The following is a 21783-nucleotide window of genomic DNA, read 5'->3' on the forward strand; positions in this document are numbered from 1 at the left end:
TGTAAATATTCGATAACTGCGCATGGTACGCTCATGGTAACCGATCGAGAAGGGTGGCCTATTATGTGAGCTAGCGATACCAGAATGAATCTCATGGTGATGATTGATGTTGCCTTTACAAGTCAGGAACGTTAGGTCTTTGGTGACGGAGTGCTCACCCAAAACCAGGCCCTCAGCATCCAAGCACGATGCTTTTCGATCTCTTTGTTCTTGATACTGACATAGCCCTTCACCATTGCGGTAGTAACAAGCGTCGCAAGCGTCCATGTCCCTATCCTATTCGACAATATCCCACCCATAGCCTCACTCTCAATAATTAATGCCGCTGCTGTTCCCAAGGCCGAGAGTACCAAAACGACGTATCCATTCACGCGGTGGAACTTGATATACTTCGGTCTTCGGAGAGCTGGTATGAACTGAAAACACACCAGAGCACCCGCGGGTAAGATCGTCACCAGGTGTAACAACATGCCGAACCGCATAAGGCCTGGTTTCTGGAAAACATAACATTCTCCAGGGACGGCCCACAGGTTTCCTTTTGCGCAGAATACACCGTCTATGTTGATGTATGGAAGGTGAATAGTTGAGAAGAGAAATAGGAGACCACTGAAGATGCAAAAGAGAGAGAACGAGGTCGTGGTTGTGAAGCCAAGGCGAGTTTTGAGAGCAGCCATTATCGCGGTATGCAATTGACTCTTCACTCAGGCTTCTTTGACGTCTCTCAAGAGTCTGCGTATTCACACGAGAAAGGCAAAGAATTATCGTTCGTAGTGGGCTGGTGCTTACGTGTGTTTATATTCTTGGAGATTTGATGCTATACTCTTTCTGGTCCTGAAGGATTCATCCGCCTATTTCTGGCCTATTATGTCCAAGGAATCACGAGGATGAACAGGGGTTTACGGTAGTCAGGGCCTAATTAGAGACGGTCTTATTGGTTGGTAATCTTTCAAGGACAGTCGGGATTCCGCGCGTCTGCGTGAGTATTATGATATGCCGGTGGTTGCTCTATTGGGATAAAGGTCCCTTTCGCGTACAGATTTCCTCAAGTAGCCGTGGTCAGAGACCCTGAGTCTCATGCGCTGAGGTCATATCAAGGATCCGGTCAAAGCAATCCGGTCAGGTTGAAACCCCAAAGAACATATCTTGTCCGTTTAGCTATCCTCTTCAAGCTCAGGAATACTCTGGCGCTTCATCCGGAGTTTCTCAGCTTTCTCGCCTATGTCAGCCAACCTGACTGCCTCCTGAGCCGCCTTTCCAAAGTCTGCCTCAACCTGAATACCCAAGGTAGCATCTTTGAGCTAGAATCGTTTCAGTTGTTGTTCACATTTCACATGCGAAGCACTCACCAGCTGAAGTCCAGCCTCCGAATTTGTCCCCTGCAATCTGACTACCATGGGGACTTTCAAGGGACCCAGCTCGCTTGCCGCTGCAATGATGGACTCTGCAATCATATCGCACCTTGTGATTCCTGCTACTGTCAGTTCATGCTCAATACCTTAACAACAAACATACCGCCGTAGATGTTGACCAGAATCGCCTTGACTCGCTTATTGGACATGATGATCTTGAAAGCCTGCAGCATCGTCTCCTTTGTAGCTTGCCCCCCAGCATCAAGAAAATTCGCACTCGAACCTCCATACAGACTAATCGCATCATTCGTCGCCATGGCAAGTCCCGCACCATTAACCACGTTTCCAATGTTTCCATTCATATAAACATACACCAGCCCGTGCTTTTCAGCTCGCACTTCTTCCGGGATCTCCTGTCCCTTATCCCTCAGAGAAAAAAGCTTTGGTTGTCGCGCCCGCGCTGCGTCGTCAAAGAAGAAATCCGAGTTGTTGCACATAAACGTTCCATCTTTGAGAAACAAAAGATCTGTTTCCAGACTGAGTGCTTCCTTGTCCCGAAAGATGTTGAAAAGGCGTTGGATGACTTCTCTCAAGCTCTCCTTGGAGACCTTGCCCAAGTGGAAGCTCTGCGCTATGTCGGTAAGCAACTCCTCAGTGATGCCGGTGCTCAGACTGAACTCGAACACTTCCTGAAGCGCAGCCTCGTAGATGACGTTGGGAAGGCCCTGGGGATCCTTGACATCTCGAATCTTGATTGTCGGTCGATATCTCTCTCGGTCAACAGCCATAGTGAGCCGCCACTTCTCCTCATGTTCCATAACCTTTTCCATATAGACCGGGATCGTCAGGTCCCTGTGGTCTTTCTGTCCGGTAGTATCTCTGATATAGCGTAGTAATGCTTTTATTTTACCTCTTCCATCTGTTTGTTCTTTTATTTCCGAGAACTTTCGTTTACCATGGAGGTTCTGGGGCTTTATGAGTGCATGAGGGTTTTCAGAGTGGACATTAGCATGGGCCGAACGAAGTTTGTGTCTCGTAGCTTACTTCCTCCGCCTGCTATAAGATCCATCATCACTTGTCCAGCTCGCTTTGATCTAACAAGCTCACCCATTGGAATGGGTATTCCTTCCTAATTAAAACGTCTTAAGCTCTCCGCATTGTCATTCCGTAGCTGAAGCCTCGACTTACTTTTTTCATGAGCTTCTGTGACTGATATTCGTGTATATGGAGACATCTTGTCTGAGTCTGGCATTCCCTTAGCAAGTGAGCGTAAAGGTTGGGTGACGATCAGTACATTGAACGTGTTCGAGAATAAGGGAATGTTTCGCAGTTCAGATCTAAATCTAAGAGCCATGGCGTTGCAGTAAGAGAGGCTTCTATAAGAATTACAATTTCATGACCCTGAAGACGTTGCCGAGGCGATCGACGAGGGGTACTCGCGTATATGAGTCACGTGCCATCGGCAAACCTCCCAATCTTCCCGTCGCCAAGTTCAATTGACGATGCAACACACACGGAGTATGAAGCAAACTAGCAAGACACTCAGATCAAATTGTTATAGGTGTCTCTATCGACTTATGAGCGAGTTGTAGATTTGAGCGAGTAGAAAAGCGTTGTTTTAGACGTCCAATTGATCATCAGTCACTGAGATTGAGAACTTCGAATTGAGAGCACTTCAGTATACAATGCATCTGTAAATTCATGTCTATCATATTCGCCAAAGGTATAGTTCATTTTTAAGCACCCAACGCCAACCATGCAGTCTCAAAAACCTCATTATCTCACGTCCTACGTAGATCTAAGCCCATAACCCCCAATCCGTGGGACCGTATCCCAGTCTAAGCCTGACATTGAACTGCGCCATCTAAAAGTTGGTCACGTCACTGACTCCGTTGGTGGCCTCCTTCTTCACTCGAGCGGCCTCGATGATCTCGTCGAGGCATCCGGAGCTGGCGGCGACGAGACCGAGCACTAATACAGTCAGTCATGGTGGGCGGTGATCAGTAACAGGGGGATACTCACGCGAAGGTGCGGGGGCCAAGGTCTTGGACTTGTACTCAGGGTGAGCCTGGAGACTGTTGACGGTCAGCAATAGTCGATACAAGCCGATGGATAATACTCACCCAACAAAGAAGGGATGGCCCTTCAACTCAATGGTCTCGACTCGGACACCTTGGTCATCCATTGAGGTCAAGGAAAGACCAGCCTTCTCGAGATCCTCAAGGTAGTCAGGGTTCACTTCATAGCGATGTCGGTGACGCTCCTCCACAACATCAGCTCCTCCGTACAAAGCTCGGAGCTTGCTCCATTCGGTGCCAGGCTTGAAGTGGCTTGTTCGGCTGCCAAGCCTCATGGTACCACCCATTTTCCTGTCATTTATTAGCATCACCTCCTCGAATTATTCGACGCTGACTTACTCCTTGGAACCCTCGGGCATGAATATGACAACCTTGTGTTCAGCGGTGGCCGAGAACTCCTCGGACGTCGCATCCTTGAGACCCATGACGTTACGAGCGTACTCAATGACTGCAGTCTGCATACCCAAGCAGATGCCGAGGTAGGGGAGTCCTCGCTCACGAGCCCACTTGGCGACATCAATCATACCACGGATACCTCGAGTACCGAAACCACCGGGAACGATGATTCCCTGAGCTCGAACAACGTGAGCCCAAGCCTCGTGGAACTTTCGGGGGTCCTTCTCCTGCATGTCGGGTTCGAGGTGCTCGGAATCGACGGAGATGAGGTTAAGCTTGCGCTTGCATCGCATAGCAGAGTGCTCAAGTGCCTTGTGAACACTGAGATACGAGTCGTCAAGGCTGACGTATTTGCCAACCAAGACAATGTTGACGGGTTCGAGGTGTCGATCGGGGACAACGGTCTTCTTCCAGAGGTCCCAAAGAGCTTGGCCCTTCTGAGCCATGAGAGGAGCAACATCAAGCTTCTCAAGGGCAAGACCCTTGCGCAGAAGCTTAAGAAGACCCTCCTGCTCGAGGAGGAGAGGGACCTGGTAGATGGTGTCCATGTTGCGGACGCCAATGACTTGCTCGTCTTCGACTTGGCAGCTTCGGGCAATCTTTGTAATGGTAGCGACATCGAGTTCTCGTTCGCAGCGACACGCAATCTGGAGACGTTAGGCGCGGACTGGTATGGATCGCGAGGAACATACCACATCGGGGATCAAACCGGCGCTTCGAACTTGTCGAATGGCGTGCTGAGTGGGCTTTGTCTTCTCCTCTCCATTGATGATAGGGACGTAGGAAACGCTGATGCTGAGGAAGTTGTCGCGGCCGAGTCTGTGTCGCAATTGCTTTATAGCTGTCAGTATTGAGTTTCGAGGTCGGACTGGGTTTCATACTGAAAGGGCCTCAACGAAAGGACCAGATTCGAGATCGCCAATTGTTCCGCCCTGTCGCCAAGTCAGTCGCCATGCCAAGCCATCGGTAATCGGTAGGAGATCGTACAAGCTCGACTATAGTGGGTTAGCGAATGCCGCGCATGAATTGGCTTATGGACGACGTACTGATACAAACATCTGGTGATTCGCCAGAAGCATCAACTGGGATCTTGGCAACGCGCTCGATCCAGTTCTGAATGGCATCTGTGATGTGGGGAACGACCTCGAATGATGTTAGTCGGATCTACAAGATCGTAGTGCTGCACAATGTACCTGAACAGCTACGAAGATCGTTAGCATCCACATGAAACAGCAATCTCAGACGCAACACATACTCTTTCCCAAGTAATCTCCTCGTCGCTCCTTCTCCTATACACCAATTGTATTAGTGGTCGTCGATCGCATACATCGAAGATTCGTGGGGTTCGTACAATGACCTGCTGGTAGATCTTGCCAGTGGTGATGTTGCTGTCACGGCTCAATTGGATGCCCAGGTATCTGCAGAACTATAAGTCCCTGGTCGAGCATTTGCTGAGTCTGGTTGCCAAAGAACATACCGCTCGTAGTTTCCAAGATCGAGATCGGTCTGAGGGGTCAGCGTAAAGTTTTTCGTCGGTGAATATGGAGCCTACCTCGCCGCCATCATCGAGAACGAAGCACTCGCCGTGCCTGTGATGTGTTAACCGAAGAAACGACCATGGAATTGAGTCGCAACATACTCAAGAGGGTTGAGTAGACCAGCGTCGGTGTTGATATAAGGATCGGTCTAGTCGAGTGTTAGAATCGTCGGTGAGGAAAGGTTTCGTCGGTGGGGTTTACTTTGATCGCCTGGTAACGTTAGTCAAAGCTCGTTCGGTGACCATGGGTGTCGTATCGTACCGTGACTCGAAGACCGAGAGTCTTGAGAAGAAGACCAGCGCTACTGGCTAACATTGGTGTCAGTCGTTGAGAAGATCAGCTCAGCTCGTCAATTGCCATACCGATAATGCCTGTGATTCACGAATTAGCACGCCCTTCAGGACAAGAATGCGACGACGATAAGCTTACCTTTGCCGACACCAGAGATGACTCCGCCGCTCACAAGAACAACCTTCATGATGTCGTTTGTTCTTTCAATTGTTTGTTTATATAAAGAATAGAAACTGCTAGTATTGCAGGGCGGAGTTGCTGGGAGTTTTGTACGGCGCGTTCGCAAAAACTTGAATCAACGAAAGAAAGATTCGGCGGTGGGGTACGATTTCTGCCACGCCCTGTGAAGCTCAGGACGTTGACCGCTTTCCAAATGCGGCTTAGAGATGACTCTGTGCGTCACGCCGTGGACTCACCCTGGTTGAGCTCCACTGACAGCCAGTGAACTGGTTCAACTGAAGCCATTATGTGTTAGCAGCCTAAAGTTTAACTTTGTGTCCAGCACTCATCTACGTAGAAGGCTTCCAGAAGAGTCAGAGGAGATAAAAAAGTATCTCATGCCGGAATTAAATAGCTCAGAGGTTGCGTTGGTTAGAAATGATGATTCCCAGACTGGGACTGTTACCCGCTGCACTTTTGTGGACCATGTTCATCGAAGAACCACGGCTAAAATTTCCCATGTTAAGGACAATATGTTGTGCAACAAGCTCGAACTAACGAGGTAAGAACAATACAATATTATCTTAATTTGCCATATGGCAGGCTTCCTGGCATTAGCTTCAATATGATTAAAAAGCTCCTAACTGAGGCCAATTGCTTGGTGCATCTCTTGCTACAGGTTAGCTAGCAATGGTGGTCAAGGAATCGCCAATGGCGGGGTAGTTTCACGATCCCATCACCCATTGACCTCGGAAGCAACGTACAATTGCGTTGTTCAGCGGCACCTCGCATACGGCCAGATCTTTCTATGTAATTTTCCTCTGCATGTTTAGTTGGACGTAACACACTTAGGATGATAGCATCACGGGTTTCCCGTCATGTTCGTTATACGGCAAACACTCTCAGGACGGCGAAATGCTTCTCAACGTCCTCAGTCCGTACAAGTCCATACGATAGAACAATACGGAACCTCAAGATAACAGACCAGACACGCGTTATATACCAAGGTATGGCCTGTTTCATTTTCTATTTATTTTTTCTTTGGCGTATTCAGAAGAGATTGACTTATTACGGAACGTCAATGGAGTAGGCTTCACAGGCCCAGCGGTACGCACGCGACTCAATCCCACGCGTCACGAAGCTAGACACTGACTTCCCACGACCTAGGCGACCATAAATGCAAAAGACACGATAAATTATGGAACAAAAGTTGTCGGGGGAGTCTCTCCAGACAAAGGTGGCCGGCCACACCTTGGCCTACCAGTCTTCAACACCGTCAAAGAGGTGAGTCTCACTAGCTCTCTCAATTGCCCACTCTAATGGCTGCCCCAGGCGATGAAGGAAGTCAAACCAGACGTTAGTGCCGTATTTGTCCCCGCGAAATTCGCAGCCGCGGCTATGCTCGAGGCAATTGAAGCAGAGGTTCCTCTCGTTGTCTCCGTAGCAGAGCATGTACCTGTTCACGATATGCTTCGGGTTCATGAGGTCTTGCGAACGCAGTCCAAGACTCGGTTGGTAGGTCCCAACTGCCCAGGCATTATCTCCCCGAATCAGTGTCGTGTAGGCATCATGCCCTACAAGCAGTACACTCGCGGCTGTGTTGGTATAGTGTCCAAGTCAGGTACATTGAGCTACGAAGCTGTTGGGTCTACTTCACGGGTTGGCTTGGGACAAAGTCTCGTTATAGGAATGGGAGGCGATATGCTACCAGGTAAGTCTTCATTGCACAAGTTGACATGCCATTAACACGGGACAGGCACGACCCTGGCAGATGGACTGAAGCTCTTCTTCGACCATGATGAAACCAAGGGAATCATCGTCATTGGAGAGATTGGGGGCGAGGCAGAGCTCGAAGCCGCGGAGCTCATTAGAGAACATCGTCGCACGTCCCCAAGACCCAAGCCTGTCATAGCAATGGTAGCAGGGCGCACGGCGCCCGAAGGAAAGGCCATGGGACATGCCGGTGCGATCTGGAGAGATGGAGATATTGCTGCGGAGGCGAAGAGTAAAGCTCTCGAAGATGCGGGAGCTGTCATCGTGCCGCACCCCGGAGTCATGGGCGAAAGGATGAAGGAGTTGCTTGGGATGTAAGGTATTACTTCATTAGATGAGCTCCAGCGATAGAGCTCGAGCATTGGCTTTGCTGTTGTTTCTTCTATTGTGACCACATGATTGGCAATGGTGATCCGGTGGTCCCCCAAGGTGATGGTAACCAATCAGCCATTATCGCTTCCTGGTAGTATCGTCCACTTGTGATCCGCGACAGTGGGCTGTCTACTAAGTACATACGACCATTCAATAAGGTACCTATCAGAGAACTCGGGATCCCGTCCCCAGGGTGTAAGAAGACTTCTTGACGTTAAATTGAGGTGCTCAAATACTTAGTCTAAGATCCTTTAAATCTGAACTAGATTATGCTACATTTGCCTAAGTTTACCTAAGGCTTTTTGTCACCTTAGATAGAGGTCTAAAGTTTTGTTACATCCCCTTGCCCGTCAAGATTTTGCGTTATGCGCTGGCATCCATATCTGGCACTGTATGTGCCTGAGATCGGCTGTTAAGGTCTCCCTTCTTAGAAAACAGGACACCTGCACCTTACCACAAAATTAAGAAGACCCCCTTTTCAAATGAGAGCCGCCACCCTGTCTTTCTCTCATGAGCCAACGGTAGCTGGGAGAAAAGCAAACTTAGAACCTTAATCCTAAATTATAAAAATATTTAGGTAATACAGGATAAGTTTAGGATATCTTTTACAAGGTTATTTTTAATCCCTTGTATTTAGGTCTAACTTTTCTTGCCTCCCGAGGGATAGCAGTAGGTCTTACTTAGCCTTGGATTTAGATACCTTACTGATAGATTTGGTCGCCTTTAAAAATTCAGGTGCCTGTTTGCACTTGCTTTGCAGTTGCCACGAGAAGCTCTATGTGTTCCTTCCCCTTCTTTCACTCTCCTTCGCCAATATCCTCAAGACTTGCAGGATTCCTCACGGCTCGGAACTCAGCATCAACACAACACAGATATCAGCAAACAATATGTCCAGCTTTGACATCGAAGTCGACCCTTTGACCAATAGAGTCTATCTCGGAGAGTATTACAACCTCTGTTTTGTCTACCGCGACAGACCCTCTCTTGCTCGCGCCAGATTTATTTCCCGTATTCAATGGGGCCTAGGACGCCTTACGAAAGAAATCCCTTGGATCGCCGGCCAAGTCCAACATGACGGATACACAGATCAGGGAGCCAATAAATACAAGATCATCCCTTTTCAGGTGACGCCTCGCTTCCAATTCGAGGACCTTCAAAATACCTCCTCTGAAGACTTTAAAGACATAAAGGGCGAGGACTTTCCCATGGACTGGATCAACGGGAATCATATCCCCATACAGGAGCCTTTGACAGACGGGCCCTGTCCTGTGATGGAGTTAAAGTTCACCATCGAACCAGGCGCTTCTGTCCTCACCATCAGTATGAGCAGCAAAGTCGTCGATAGGACAGGTCTAATTATCATGGTTCGAATGTTGTTTAAAGCCTGTATTCAGGATAAAATTCCGCCCTTGGATTTATCGATGACAGAGAAACACGCCGCGTTTTTTAATAATGGCAAGAGGGAAAGACGGCATGACAGAACCCCTGTCAGAATTTTGCCGGCGGATCTTCAATCAGCCCATAGCCCGTCGTTTAAGGCAAAAGCTATTTCATGGGCTCTGTTCTCTTTTGATCGAGAAGCTGTGCGAGGCATCGAGGGATTGGTCTCGGGTGACAGCCCCTCACAATACCTCGTGGATACTGATCAGGTTTTTACCGCATTTGTATTTCGAAGCTTATGCTGTGCAAGGGACGGCCGACTCACATCGGGATGGACAGCGAGATGCTTTCGTACGGTCGATGCACGCAATGCTCGTGGAGCCCGAACAGTTGAGGGGATCCATTTCGGAGCACTTCAACACATGACTTGCAGCAGCTTTACCAACCCGAGCACTATGAGTATCGGGAGAATTGCGACGGACTTGTACAGGGCCTCGTCTCCATTCGTACTCAGTCAGGACGTGGAACATTTCGTGTTTAATTCGGGTACGACTTTCTCTTCTGACGCAATTTTCAACCCTGAGCAAGATGTTGCTGTAGTCTCCTGGGCTGATGTGGAATGCAAGAACCCTGACTATATGTTAACACACGGCTGGAGTCCCCAGTGTATCAGGGTTCCGTCTCATCTGCCGGCATCAGAGGGTCTTGTGTATCTCATGCCCCGAAGTGCGGAGGATGAAAGGACAGTGGCTCTATCGTTGCGGAAGACGGATCTGGAATACTTATTGGGATTATCAGATTGGGTTGATCGTGCGACATACGCCGCATGGTGACTTGCAGCAGTAATACTTGTAGTCTAAGATCCTATAAACATACTAAATTAAGTTAACTAAGTTTACCTAAGGCTTTTTGTTACCTAGGTATGATAGAGATTGTTACATGACACAACGGTGTCACGTGTTCTAACCTTATTAAGGTCAGATCTGTAGCTCTAGTCTCCAAATTTAATAATTATTACCTTTAATATATTATACCTAACTATGCATATAAATCTTATATACTAAAAAGTATAACTTATTAGTACCTAAGTGTAATGCATCTGGTACAACGTCGGGTCTATCTTATTTCTTTAAATATTATAATAGAGATCCTAACTTATTATAAAATTTAAAAAGTTTATATAAAATAATATAAAATAATATAAAGATTTATCTATTTTATAATAGTCTCTTCTTAAGTAATACTAATTTATATTATCTTGTTATTCTTAGGTAGATAAAAATATCCAAGACCAGTCAATTCTTCTGTCCCCTAGGTCTCTCATCCAAAGAAGTACCTATCTCACTCTCTTCGTTAATAGGTATTGGTTACAGGAAAAACAGAGTCTATTCTGCCTGAAAGAGGGAAAAAGCCAATGTGTTATTTTGACCGAGTGGCTTGGATCTTTCCTGCGAGAAGTTGATTGAATTTGCCGACTAAGTGAAAATCTCACTCTCTTCCTGTTTGATTGGTGGACCGTAAAATAAACACCATCGTGGCTCATCCCTGTTGTCCTCCCACCAAATGACGTCGAGGCGCCACGAGAACCGGTTTTTAGAGCGACACGCGCCACACCCAAAAGACTCAGCATGGCATCACAATGCGTCTTGGTCAACCACCACCAAGAAATGAAACAGCCTATGAGATTTGCCTTGCGTCGTTTCAGATCCTTGCAAAGTAGATGACGTAGCAAGACGCGCAATGTGTATAAAGTGATGTCTTCAGCACGGCCTTCCAGTCTGCTAGATCTCTAGATTCCAAGATAAACAAGACGATAAACTATACAGCAGATCCCACCTAAATTTGTTTGATATTCTTCACAATGGAGTGGACCAAAGCTACCTATAACGAGCAGTACGAGAAGTGGGTTCCTTGGATGGAGGACGTTTATCTTCGTTGGTTCACCAAGGACAACAAGACAAGCTATGCTGCTAAGCGTGTGTTTACTACATCTTCTCATCCCACCCCCTCCCTTCTCACATCACGATAGAAAACCTCGACAAGACCAAAGTCACTGGCGTCGAGCAAGTCGACACTCTCCAAGACGGCGTCCACAACCTCGCTGCCGGTCAAGTCGGCCAAGGAGGACTTCTCCAACCCGTCGGCGACCTTGCATCAAAGGAGGGCGTGAACCGCGCTGAACGACAAGGCCGTGATGAGAATGGCGGATACGTCAACAAGGATGTTCCAGGCTCTGGGGCTATGAACAGCACAGCGAATGCTGTTGTTGGCGGTGGACAGGGTGCTGCCCAAGGACTACAAGATGTCGGAAAGGGTGTTGGTAACACCGTTGGCGGCCTGTTGGGTGGCAAGAAGGAGTAAATACTGTTGGGTGATTCCTTTTGGTGTTTTGGTAATGGACTGGATAAAGGGTTGGGTATACCTTCGGCTTGGTGGTCTTGGTTAAGGAACGATACAGGATACGGACAAGCGATACTATTATGTGAATGCTTAATTATCATTGGTATATACCACGGAGCATACGCTATGCTTCAATACAGATTGATCTTCCGCGACATCTCTTCTCCAAAGTTCACCGACAAGCTGTGAATGAGCAGTGGCAAGTCACGCTAGCAAGGGAATGCTAATCCAGTAACTTGGTATATGTTTAGTGACTATTAATTTTGCTATAAACTTGTAATGTAGCTGTTGAGTTTCCAAGCATCTCAACAAATCAAGGAATGTTTCAGTAAATCAGGTTTTGTTCCATCAGCAGCAGGGTCCGTAGATCACTGCCAAGTTTAATGTGATACCAACACAACCAATCAGCAGCACCAATATAAAAGAGTGACACACTCCTAACTGCTGGTTCGCTCATCTTTACCGGCGTGAGCCTCAGTATCAATGGTAGTCTCAGGGTTGTTGGCATAGTCATCCTCACCACTGAGCTCCTCAAGAGTCTTGCGGGCAGTCTCAGGAATGAGAAGAGTGGTGAAGATACCAAGAAGCATGAAAAGAGCGTAGATCTCAAGGACGTGGTCCATCCAGGGGGCCTCGTTCGTTTCGGTGGCACCGTGGGTGCGGAGGATGGAGATGGCACCCTGGCCGATGATGGAACCGATCTTTCCTGAGGCAGCGGAGATACCGTGGGACGTTGATCGGTAGCGGGTAGGGAAGACCTCACCAGGGACGATGAAGGTGGTAGTGTTGGGGCCTGAAGCTGTTAGTTTGTATTTTTAGTAGTAGAATAAAGCCCTACCGAAGTTGAAGAAGAACTGGGCAAGGACGTAGATGGCGAGGAGACCGTTGGAGGAGATGTGGTTGTAAGCGAAACCCATGACCTGAACATGTTAGTGTCATAAACCACCGGCCAGGACAACAACTTACAATGAAGAGAATAGTCAGGATGATGAAACCACCAAGCTGAATGGTCTTTCGTCCAAGGGTATCAATAGTAGCAACCGAAACCCAGTAACCAGGGACAGCACCGGCTAAGACAATGATGATGTTACCAACAGCAGTGTTGTGCAAGTACTCGTACATGTTGTTGGCATCCTTGGTAGAGTAACCAATAACCTTGAGGATAGTACCGTTGTTCAAGCTGAGACCATAAAAGGCAACATCAAGACAGAACCATGAACCAGCGGTACCGATGAGGATGGACAGGTTCTTCCACTTGCTGTAGTGCTGGCAGAAGTCGCTCCAGCCGGCCTTGGGGACCTGGAGGTTGGATTTGGCGCTGGCGCGGACCTGAGCACGGGCGACCTCGTCGGTGTCGCCCTCACGCTTGCCATTAATGTAGGCCTTGACGTCCTCATCGGCTTGCTCAACGTCACGAGCGACGTCGAAGGTGTAACGGGGAGTCTCAGGGATGGTGAGACGATCTATACTATTGTCAGTATGTGTGGAGAAGCAGAGGTGTAAGTGACTTACAGTAGAGGGCAACGCAAGCAGGGACGGCACCGAAACCAACAAGGGTACGCCACATCTTGTCGACGGCGACTTGGCAGTCTCCACTGCAGTGCTTGGTATCAGGGGCACCCTCAAGAGAAGACTTGAAGCCGAGGGTGAGGAACATCATGACGAGAGCGGCGACGAGCTGGCCAATACCCTGCATGGCAAAGACGGCAGCCATCATGGCACCACGCCACTTGGTAGTAGCGAACCTGTGATGTTAGTTAGCCTGGACATCGTGGTTTTGAATGCGAATGGACTTACTCAGAGGTAATAATGGAAGAAAGGGGATAATCACCACCAATACCCACTCCCATAACTACACGCCAGAAGATGATAAGCCCAACAAGCGAGGTGGAAGGCGAACCAGCAGTCAGGGCCTGAGCAAGAGTCGCAAAGATGATGACAATAAGCTCCAGACCATACATCCTCTTACGACCGACAATATCAGCCAGCATACCAAATCCAAGCTGTCCAATGACAGTACCAGCAGAAGTCGAGAGCTTGATAGCGTTGTCAGAGCTGGTAGCAAGCTTTCCCTTAGCAGGGTAGTACACAATGCCCAGCATGATGGTCAACATGGACACGCAGAAGATATCGTAGGAGTCAGTGAAAAAACCAACACCAGCGACGATGCAGGCGCGGACATGGTACCATCCGAAGGGAGCCTTGTCGATCTCGGCGAGGGCAAGACGACGACGCTCATTGGGGTCGGCGATGTGAGCAAAGTCGTTGTGGAAGTTGTGGAAGGCATTGTTGCCGCCGCTTGTCTTGGCGACGGGACCAGGAGTGGCAGCCATTTTAGGAGGAATTATTTGGATAAAGAACGATATGAAGAATAGAAACTGGTCTTGATTTTCGTGTACTGTACTGTACGCACGTATACTTGGAAAGGGTACCCAGGGCACGTTCACAAGTGAAATTATCCTTGCAGCCAAGAACAAGCCAAGAGATCTAGAAAAGAACAGAACGATCTAATATATATAAACGAATCTCGATATTAATCCCCCATAGTTCTCTCTTACAAAAAGCCCATCAAGAGCCGTCCGAACCGAGACGCACCAGTCAAATTTTGTTTCTCGAGGACATGCTCTTCTAGAACTCGACATGCTATCTCCTGAGTCTCCATGCTCGGTATAGGATGAAGCACACGACAGTTATAAGTGAGGACGAATAGACGTCGAGCTCGATTCCCACGTGCATTCAAGCGTTGAGATTGCTTGGCTAACGGGGTCCCAGGGTCTCGGGACACGGCACGGAATTAGCGTGGCTCTGACCCGCCTTGGCATCAAGAGTGACAGATTGAGGTGCATCTGGATTTGAATGGAGACACCGAGAGAGTAAGCTTGTCATTAAGGACTAAGCTTGTTGGTGGTAAAGTTTTGCTGCATTGGGACACCGAAGGCGTTTGCGCTCTTCAATATTTCGGGTATCACGGCTTCAGCTCAAGAGAAGCGTCGATTGTGTTGCCGCTTTAATCCCGCGGGCCAAGACTTTTGCGACTTGGAGAGCACGTGTCTTGCAACGACTCTTCCAAGTCTAGGTCATCGAATTCTGTCTGTCTCTTTCTTTTCTCTTGTGACTTACGTATCTCTTCTTTTCGGGCCGTCGCTGTTGAGGGTGTTGTTGCATTCGCTTATACACAAGGTTGTCGCATTCTTTGCGCGCGCATCATACGTCAACTTGTCATCTCACTCTTCAAACAAACATCACCACCATGTCTGAACCAACTGAACCACCACCTCTGTCAATCGAGATCCTGACCGATCCAGGAGAAAAGAAAGATGCTCTCAAACTCATCGCCGACAGTGTCGCGCAACAGCGTCAAACAGCATCACGCGCCATGATCTTCCACCCAATTCCCCTCTCTGTCTTTATAGCCATTCTCGCAATCGCACACTATGGCGCCGGCATAGGCAAGGACATCAGCACTATGTTAGTCATCTACCCCGGTATCATACTCACTTACCTCGTCGCAATTCGATATTTCACCAGTGCGTACATTCGCATCGCTGAGGAGACGAATTGGCTTGACTGGATGAAGAAGGATGGCGTTGAGGATACCATCATCGGGGCGCGGTTCGGGAAAGAAATCATCTCTGCAGTGGTCCTTCGATTGGATAAGAGCAATAAGAATGCCTTCATCCGCGCATGGACAACGAGAGCGCGGTACAGGCGTCGAGGACTTGGTGGGGATATGCTACGCGAGAGTGTCAAGCTTGCGAAGCAGAAGTTGGGCAAGGACTGCACCGTTGAGTTTGCGCCAGATCACGCGAACAGCGAGATGCCTCTCCATGTGCTCTTCAATGCTCCTTTCCTTGCGCGACAAATGAAAGCGAAGAAGGCGCTCAGTGCAGCGCTGAAGGACTGGGAGGAGGGCAAAGAGGGACCTCAATAGCGACGAGAGTCTAGTATGTATAAAAGTAATGCAAGTTCACTCACTCGCCCGTTCTATATCACTAGTCGCTAACATGAAGCAGATATTCTTCATGCTACATGCTACATGCTACAGTGCGCGATGCGTTCCTATCTGCTTGACTGATGTCCAGTTACTCCTGTGAATATTCCACTCAGGACGCGCAACCGGGTTCGTGTTTCCAAACCGACGTCTCAGAGTAGTAAAAGGCTGAGATCTCACCAGCAATGGAGACAAGGTTCTCTTCGCTACTGCCACTCTCACCTATCCAGCTTCACGTTTGATGGTACAGCGACACAGCAGTATGTTTTATGGCCACTCCATGTACAGGACCACCTTGGCGTCACGCGATCAACTGCCGTTATCCTCAGCTTATTTGATGATTTACAGTTTGGAAGTGATGCTCATCTCCATGCGCCGAATGCAGTGCCGAAATGAACAATGCAACGTACCCAAATGCCGACCACCATGGGCCATCGCTCTTATCACAGTCCTTGAATACTATAATAACAGCAGCAAGATCTTCCGAAATTACATCTCAAACAAATACGGCCTGCTCCTCGTGTCTTTGCCAGTGTTTTCTGTTGTGCCTGGATAAATGCTACCGTGGATGTTGTGAGCTTTGGGCTTCTGACATCCGCAAAGGACGGCGACTTTGCAAATGCAATCTCCTGGGACGGATGCTTCCAGAAATACTCCGTATGTGACGAAGGCTGTGCATTGAGTCGAGAGAGTTCTGAAATCGACTGTTTGACATATCGCTGAGCAGGATCTTTAACGACAGCTGACGCAACAAATGACCACGCACACGCGGCAACTCCACGACCACTATACCCAAGATAGCTTACAATTCTTCAAAATGCCTTGAGACAACTATCCACCTCTTGGGCGCCTTTTCTTTTTCTCTGTCTCTCTCAGCTAGTTTGGCTGGAGTAGACAATGTTGAGCAATCTCGATGTGCATGGTGATCTTAGTTCCGACAGATGCCCTCCGACCGAGACCAATAGGCAGGCGTGTGAGGGTAACCGATGCTCTTAAGGCTGCTACTGATTAAATCAATGCTTTCGCATCTTGCGCCCTCTACCGCAAGCTCTTGGAGGCTTCAACTCGCTGGACATCCTGGAGTTGTGAGCAACCATCACGAGGCGGCCCCGAGCCATACTCTGCCTGCATATTGCCATCACACAGCATCGACATTCTCGCCACACCCGAGATCTTATTTATTTATCATGATCCTGCATCAAATGTGGTCCACCAACACCCTTCGTTGTCGCCCAGCATGTTGATCAACTGGGCCTTGAGTCGATCATATAGATACCCGAACATGATCAACCACAGCATGTTGCATCGTGCGATCAAAGTAATGCAAACCCCAATGTTTTACATAAAATGTCAATCGCGTACCGCCAACCTTTCTCTTCATTCCATAATCCCCGTTCACCTCATCGTCCGATCTTATACCCGCATCGCAGGAATGCCAACGACGGGCCGCGAGGGATGACACAGCCCGTACAACGGGGCCTCCGCTCTGCTAGTATCTGCTCTAGAATGATTGGAAGATTTGCGCGATCAAGGGAGGCTCAAATAAGACATTTGCTGGAGCATCTGTAGCGGGTTCCAGGTGATAATTCCCTTCACATTCCAGCGATTGTTTCATCACAGCTTGTTGGGATCATAATGACTAAGAAATCTGACAAGGGACTCGCTCTACTCGTTATGATTGGAGCAATCATTACAGTAAGAAATGGTGAACCCATAAAAATTATTTTCGGGCTTCGGATGTTTCTCGATGTAATACTTCCTGTCTTAAGTGACGTTGCCTCTAATATTCGAGGATCTGTATAATGCTAGCCCTAACATACACAGGTAGCACATAAGATTACTCCAGAATACACAAACTCAATTATGAATTATTTCTCGATAATCAATTAAGCTTAAAGGCTTGCATGAACCATAAATGAATGCACGAGGAGTAACTTTTCGGCGATACAGGGTAACGATCCGTCGTCAGACTCGTATCGGAGATGCCTTGGGCGGGTCAAGGCAATGCATGAAACTCGAGAGTCTCAGAGAAGAATGGAAATGAATCATGCATATTCTTACCCTACAACAACATCGAGTTGTCGACAATTATGGGTTCAAGATTGACTGTTTGCCAAGCTTTATGTTCATATCGCTTGCAATGGTGGATAAAGAGATCTTAAGTGCTGACAGATGGTCAGAGTGTAACGTACCGCTGCGGATCATGTCCCCCGACATGGGGTGAGGTGCGAATGCAATTGGATTGGATGTCTTTAAAATGGTGGGATTGAGTTCAGAATGAGGTGTTACTGTTGACACGAGAGAATGTGAAAGCTAGAGTTTGTCCATGTAACGATCATCGATCGGCAAATGCGCTCCAATTGACTGAGGATTGAGTTGATGGACTTGACCGCCGTTGACAAAAGTGCGCCAAAGAACGAACCCTGACCTCTCTTATCACGGGCGCACGCACGCACGCATATCCTGGCCTCAATCGCCCAAGGCTGCAACCTCTCTATCGGCCTCATCTCTCACAGTGATAAGCTTTTCCCAAGATCCAGCCCTAATCTAGGTCATCTATCCGTAGATCTCAATCCAATCTCCTTTTCCTGTCAAATTTTCACGTCTAGACAGGCAAATTTCTTTGCCACTGGGAAAAACCCCCGACGCAGGTACCGAGCATGAGAAAACAGGGATTACAGGAGGCACACGCCCCCTTGGCAAGACAGTGAGAACAGCTGGGCAATTGCTTAATTTCGGGAGGCCAAGACCGAATGATAAGAGATCCAATGTATGTGAATGACGACAGTTGAGATGAATTAGTGCAGCCACTAAAGAGCGATTTTTTAATCTGGAGGAAAGGAAAAACCTTCCTAGCCTTGCCTTGCCAGATCGACGATTGGGTTAAAAATATCTCATCTGCCTGCCTGCCTGCTACAGTTGCAATAATGCTCCCCAGGACCCCAGCCTTGTTCTCCTCTAGAAGGGCATGGATGGCTGTCGTTGTCTCCCCATCACAGGCCAATTGGGCATTTCTTCACGTGTCATGCATGGCACATATCTTCACGTGGCAGAAGCTGGAGTAGAAAGACTCTCGAGAAGAAGAAAAGTCAATGGAAGAATGTTGAGAAGCCTACGGGAGTGGCTCTCGACAGTGGATCTCGAAAAGATGCCACATCTTTTGGACGGGCCGGTACAAGGTTGAATTTTTTATTCTCGACAGGGCCAAACCAAACCATCATGAGCCTGGCTCTACGTCCGAGCTTTGAGACAACGGTCTCTCCGCTCAACTTGTGGGTTTTTCTCTCTTTCGTATCAGACCACTCACTCCGCTTACTGATCCGATCGGCAAAGCAAAAACTCTACGGAGTACGGTACAAGGGATAGGTACCTAACTACTAGGTACGTGTGCACGTTGGCCTCTGTATTGTTGCTTCAGTGACCTGCCGTCTTGCGTGCGTACAACACCTCACGCGCTGCAACCTGAACATGTCACCAAGTGGCGCTTATTAGTGCGGTGATGGTGAGGGGGGCAACACTTTGACGGGAAATTTTTAATGCAAGCTAATCATTACTGTACCTCCAAAGCTCAGCTCAGCTCAGTTGAGTGTTGAATTGAGTTGCCCCTTTTACTATGTAGAAAGCTCCTGATCAATAACGTGGTTCTGCTATTACATCCAAAGAATGATGCGGGTTCTCTGGTTCATCCCATGCCAGCTGACGACGGCAGGATTTGCAGGGTATGTAGTCACCAATTGCAAGGATGTATTTCTGGGAACCAGCCCCTCCCTTTTCGTTTCCATGTCACTCACCTCACTGATGCTGGACCTGGACCGGCAGTGCACGGGTCGTCTGTACATACTGTATGTAACTTGACTCTGCACCCTGGTTTGTTATCTCGTGTTGGCCGCCAACGTCTTTCCATACGAGTCCATCATCATCTGCTCAAGCAATTGATCGAGAACTTGATGATAATTCTCGTTAAAGAAAAGATGACCATGCTCAAAGGCTTGAAGAGAGGGGTTGTCCCAATACAGACATCCCTCGTCCCGGTTCACCCGACAATGCAATACAGAGTTCATCACCAACTCAGACGGGATGCACTGATCAGCATCTGAGGCTCACTACGCTCACACCCTATCTCGCCCCGCAAGTGTTCCGTCTACAGACTAGATCCTGAACAACAGCACCAGAAAAGAAAAAGAAACAAGACAACCTGCAAAGAAATACGAACATTGACCAAATAGCGCATACAATAGCTTCCGCACCACCCTCTAGCCCTCCCTATCAAAAAACAAGCCACGGCGTTTTCTGTAAATTCACCCTGCCTTCAAAGGGATATGCATGCCCCGCGCAAAACAACATGGCGTACCAATTGTATCTAACCATAAACAAAAATAAAGATATCTTCAATTAAAAACAAACGCCGCTCATTAATCCATAGGTTATTCGTATATATGCAAAATGCGAAAATGCTTCATCTAACGGTTTATGACTTAGGCCTTCTTCTCCACGTTTATCGACAGACTGGGGACGTCGAATGTTACTGTCTGGTTGACAGAGTATGCTTCTGTTCCCCAGGACATGTATCCGATGTAGTAGGACGACGTGGGATAATTCGCGTTATCCATGGAGAGAATCTCTTCGACTAATGGATAGAGATCGCCATCAAACTTTTCCGCAGGCTCGTCGACATACCACGTTAGAACCTTTTGCTTGGCCTGATTGGTACCGTAGTAAAGTTTGCTGATCCGAATGGTTAGCGTCGCATGCATATTCCCCGCACAAGAAATCTTGACTTACAATTCTGTGCCATGGAGAGTCTTTGTCGCAAGGGGGTTCGCTCCGTTGACATTGAAGCCGATAGGTTGTGTCGCAGGCCCAATAGCAGCAAACCACACCATGACTTCGTGCGAGGCATCAGTACTGTTCTGCGCCTTCTTCTGATCGCTGTCCATGAACATATCCATAGCGACGTTGGCGTTGAGCAGGTTCTTCTTCATGGCGGTGAGATCTGTCTTTGTAGCTTGTGTAGCGCCCTTTGCGGAACCGTTGCCGAGAGCGTATGTCCATTCAAAGTCGATCTCGATCTTGTCAATGGTGTTGAGCTTGGCGGGGAAGACGTCGCCGTCGACTTTGATGTTGGGGAAGGCGTGGACAGGAGCGGTTTCGGGGCCTTGAGGGTATTCCCAGACTACGGACCATCGAGGAGCGGTTGTATTTGTAGCGTACGTTTCATTGTTGTTGATGTCGACCTGCCATGGTCAGTATCGGATGATGGGAGAGTTTGGTGTCGCATGATGCCATCGCATGGTATGCGTCATGACGAGGTATCATGATAGAAAAGTAGAGAGAGGATTGGCTTACATATAAACATAGACCTCCGTCATCGCCTTCGTTCCAACCCCACTGATTAGGATTGACTGCGTGACAGTTAGCAACGGTACAATCGTTACACAAGACTCGATCCGATCCCGAGTTACAGTGCAACTCGATAGCTCGCTTGTACTCACGTGTGTATTCTTGGCCCTTGGTGTCAGGATGTATACCATAAGACTTTTGACAATGCTGTTCCGTCGTAATGCCATTCTTCGTCTTTGGCGCTGTCGGTTTCGGATCTGGCTTGAACAGAGGCGGTCCACCCGATGCCTCACGCGAACTGTTAAGACCGATCAACACACCCAGCGTGATGGCGATAGGAAGGGCCAAAAGGCCGAAATTGACGAGGAACCGGACCGTCATGATGTTCTGCTGGTGTTTCTGAACTGAGCAGAGGAGAGAAAGAAGAATTGAATTGACCTGGACCTCCAAACAATGGAGGAGGGAAAAACGAACAAGCTTTTGCAACTGCGTAGACGTTATCATTCGCACAGGGCTCGTTATGCCCAAATTGGCTGCCAGCCAATGTAATGCGATGCACACTCCCTCTCTCCCCCCCTCCCTTGCATATGCGGAGTGGCCTGTGGAAATGCCGACATGCCAATCACGTAGCGCAGTGGGCAAGCTGATAGCACGCTCGCAGCTGAAAGTGCCCCTGATCTAAACCTGGGAGTGACCCCTGCGCTGCGATACGAAGG

General features: G+C 48.4%; 8 protein-coding genes across 8 annotated transcripts; 3 read left to right on the forward strand and 5 right to left on the reverse strand.

The window, feature by feature from the left end:
- Positions 1-131: 131 nt before the first annotated feature.
- Positions 132-674, reverse strand: FSUBG_3695 (uncharacterized protein; the record flags this gene model as incomplete). Its single annotated transcript, XM_036681603.1, has 1 exon — positions 132-674. One exon carries the CDS (start codon positions 672-674, stop codon positions 132-134), a length of 543 nt encoding a protein of 180 aa, XP_036540810.1.
- A 477-nt stretch (positions 675-1151) lies between these two features.
- Positions 1152-2583, reverse strand: FSUBG_3696 (succinyl ligase subunit beta; the record flags this gene model as incomplete). Its single annotated transcript, XM_036681604.1, has 5 exons — positions 1152-1298; positions 1347-1468; positions 1513-2228; positions 2457-2478; positions 2538-2583. 5 exons carry the CDS (start codon positions 2581-2583, stop codon positions 1152-1154), a joined length of 1053 nt encoding a protein of 350 aa, XP_036540811.1.
- A 630-nt stretch (positions 2584-3213) lies between these two features.
- On the reverse strand, positions 3214-5839 carry FSUBG_3697 (ammonia ligase; the record flags this gene model as incomplete). Its single annotated transcript, XM_036681605.1, has 18 exons — positions 3214-3320; positions 3372-3424; positions 3473-3718; positions 3767-4470; positions 4516-4656; positions 4705-4755; positions 4811-4818; positions 4870-4966; positions 5017-5024; positions 5079-5112; positions 5175-5241; positions 5301-5329; positions 5376-5412; positions 5463-5509; positions 5563-5571; positions 5623-5669; positions 5724-5732; positions 5791-5839. 18 exons carry the CDS (start codon positions 5837-5839, stop codon positions 3214-3216), a joined length of 1743 nt encoding a protein of 580 aa, XP_036540812.1.
- Positions 5840-7146: 1307 nt separating this feature from the next.
- Positions 7147-10169, forward strand: FSUBG_3698 (succinyl ligase subunit alpha mitochondrial; the record flags this gene model as incomplete). Its single annotated transcript, XM_036681606.1, has 3 exons — positions 7147-7522; positions 7568-7898; positions 8717-10169. 3 exons carry the CDS (start codon positions 7147-7149, stop codon positions 10167-10169), a joined length of 2160 nt encoding a protein of 719 aa, XP_036540813.1.
- Positions 10170-11197: 1028 nt separating this feature from the next.
- On the forward strand, positions 11198-11697 carry FSUBG_3699 (uncharacterized protein; the record flags this gene model as incomplete). The annotated part of the gene is made up of 2 exons (XM_036681607.1): positions 11198-11312; positions 11366-11697. 2 exons carry the CDS (start codon positions 11198-11200, stop codon positions 11695-11697), a joined length of 447 nt encoding a protein of 148 aa, XP_036540814.1.
- Positions 11698-12173: 476 nt separating this feature from the next.
- Positions 12174-14069, reverse strand: FSUBG_3700 (phosphate:H+ symporter; the record flags this gene model as incomplete). Its single annotated transcript, XM_036681610.1, has 5 exons — positions 12174-12529; positions 12575-12656; positions 12703-13199; positions 13249-13481; positions 13534-14069. The coding sequence occupies 5 exons, from the start codon at positions 14067-14069 to the stop codon at positions 12174-12176; spliced, it is 1704 nt and encodes a 567-aa protein (XP_036540815.1).
- Positions 14070-14986: 917 nt separating this feature from the next.
- Positions 14987-15667, forward strand: FSUBG_3701 (acetyltransferase; the record flags this gene model as incomplete). Its single annotated transcript, XM_036681611.1, has 1 exon — positions 14987-15667. The coding sequence occupies one exon, from the start codon at positions 14987-14989 to the stop codon at positions 15665-15667; it is 681 nt and encodes a 226-aa protein (XP_036540816.1).
- A 4535-nt stretch (positions 15668-20202) lies between these two features.
- On the reverse strand, positions 20203-21448 carry FSUBG_3702 (endoglucanase I precursor; the record flags this gene model as incomplete). Its single annotated transcript, XM_036681612.1, has 4 exons — positions 20203-20452; positions 20510-20961; positions 21074-21129; positions 21190-21448. The coding sequence occupies 4 exons, from the start codon at positions 21446-21448 to the stop codon at positions 20203-20205; spliced, it is 1017 nt and encodes a 338-aa protein (XP_036540817.1).
- Positions 21449-21783: the final 335 nt, after the last annotated feature.

Source organism: Fusarium subglutinans, assembly GCF_013396075.1.
Source record: "Fusarium subglutinans strain NRRL 66333 chromosome Unknown NRRL66333_c0000031, whole genome shotgun sequence".
Classification (NCBI taxonomy): Eukaryota; Fungi; Ascomycota; class Sordariomycetes; order Hypocreales; family Nectriaceae; genus Fusarium; species Fusarium subglutinans.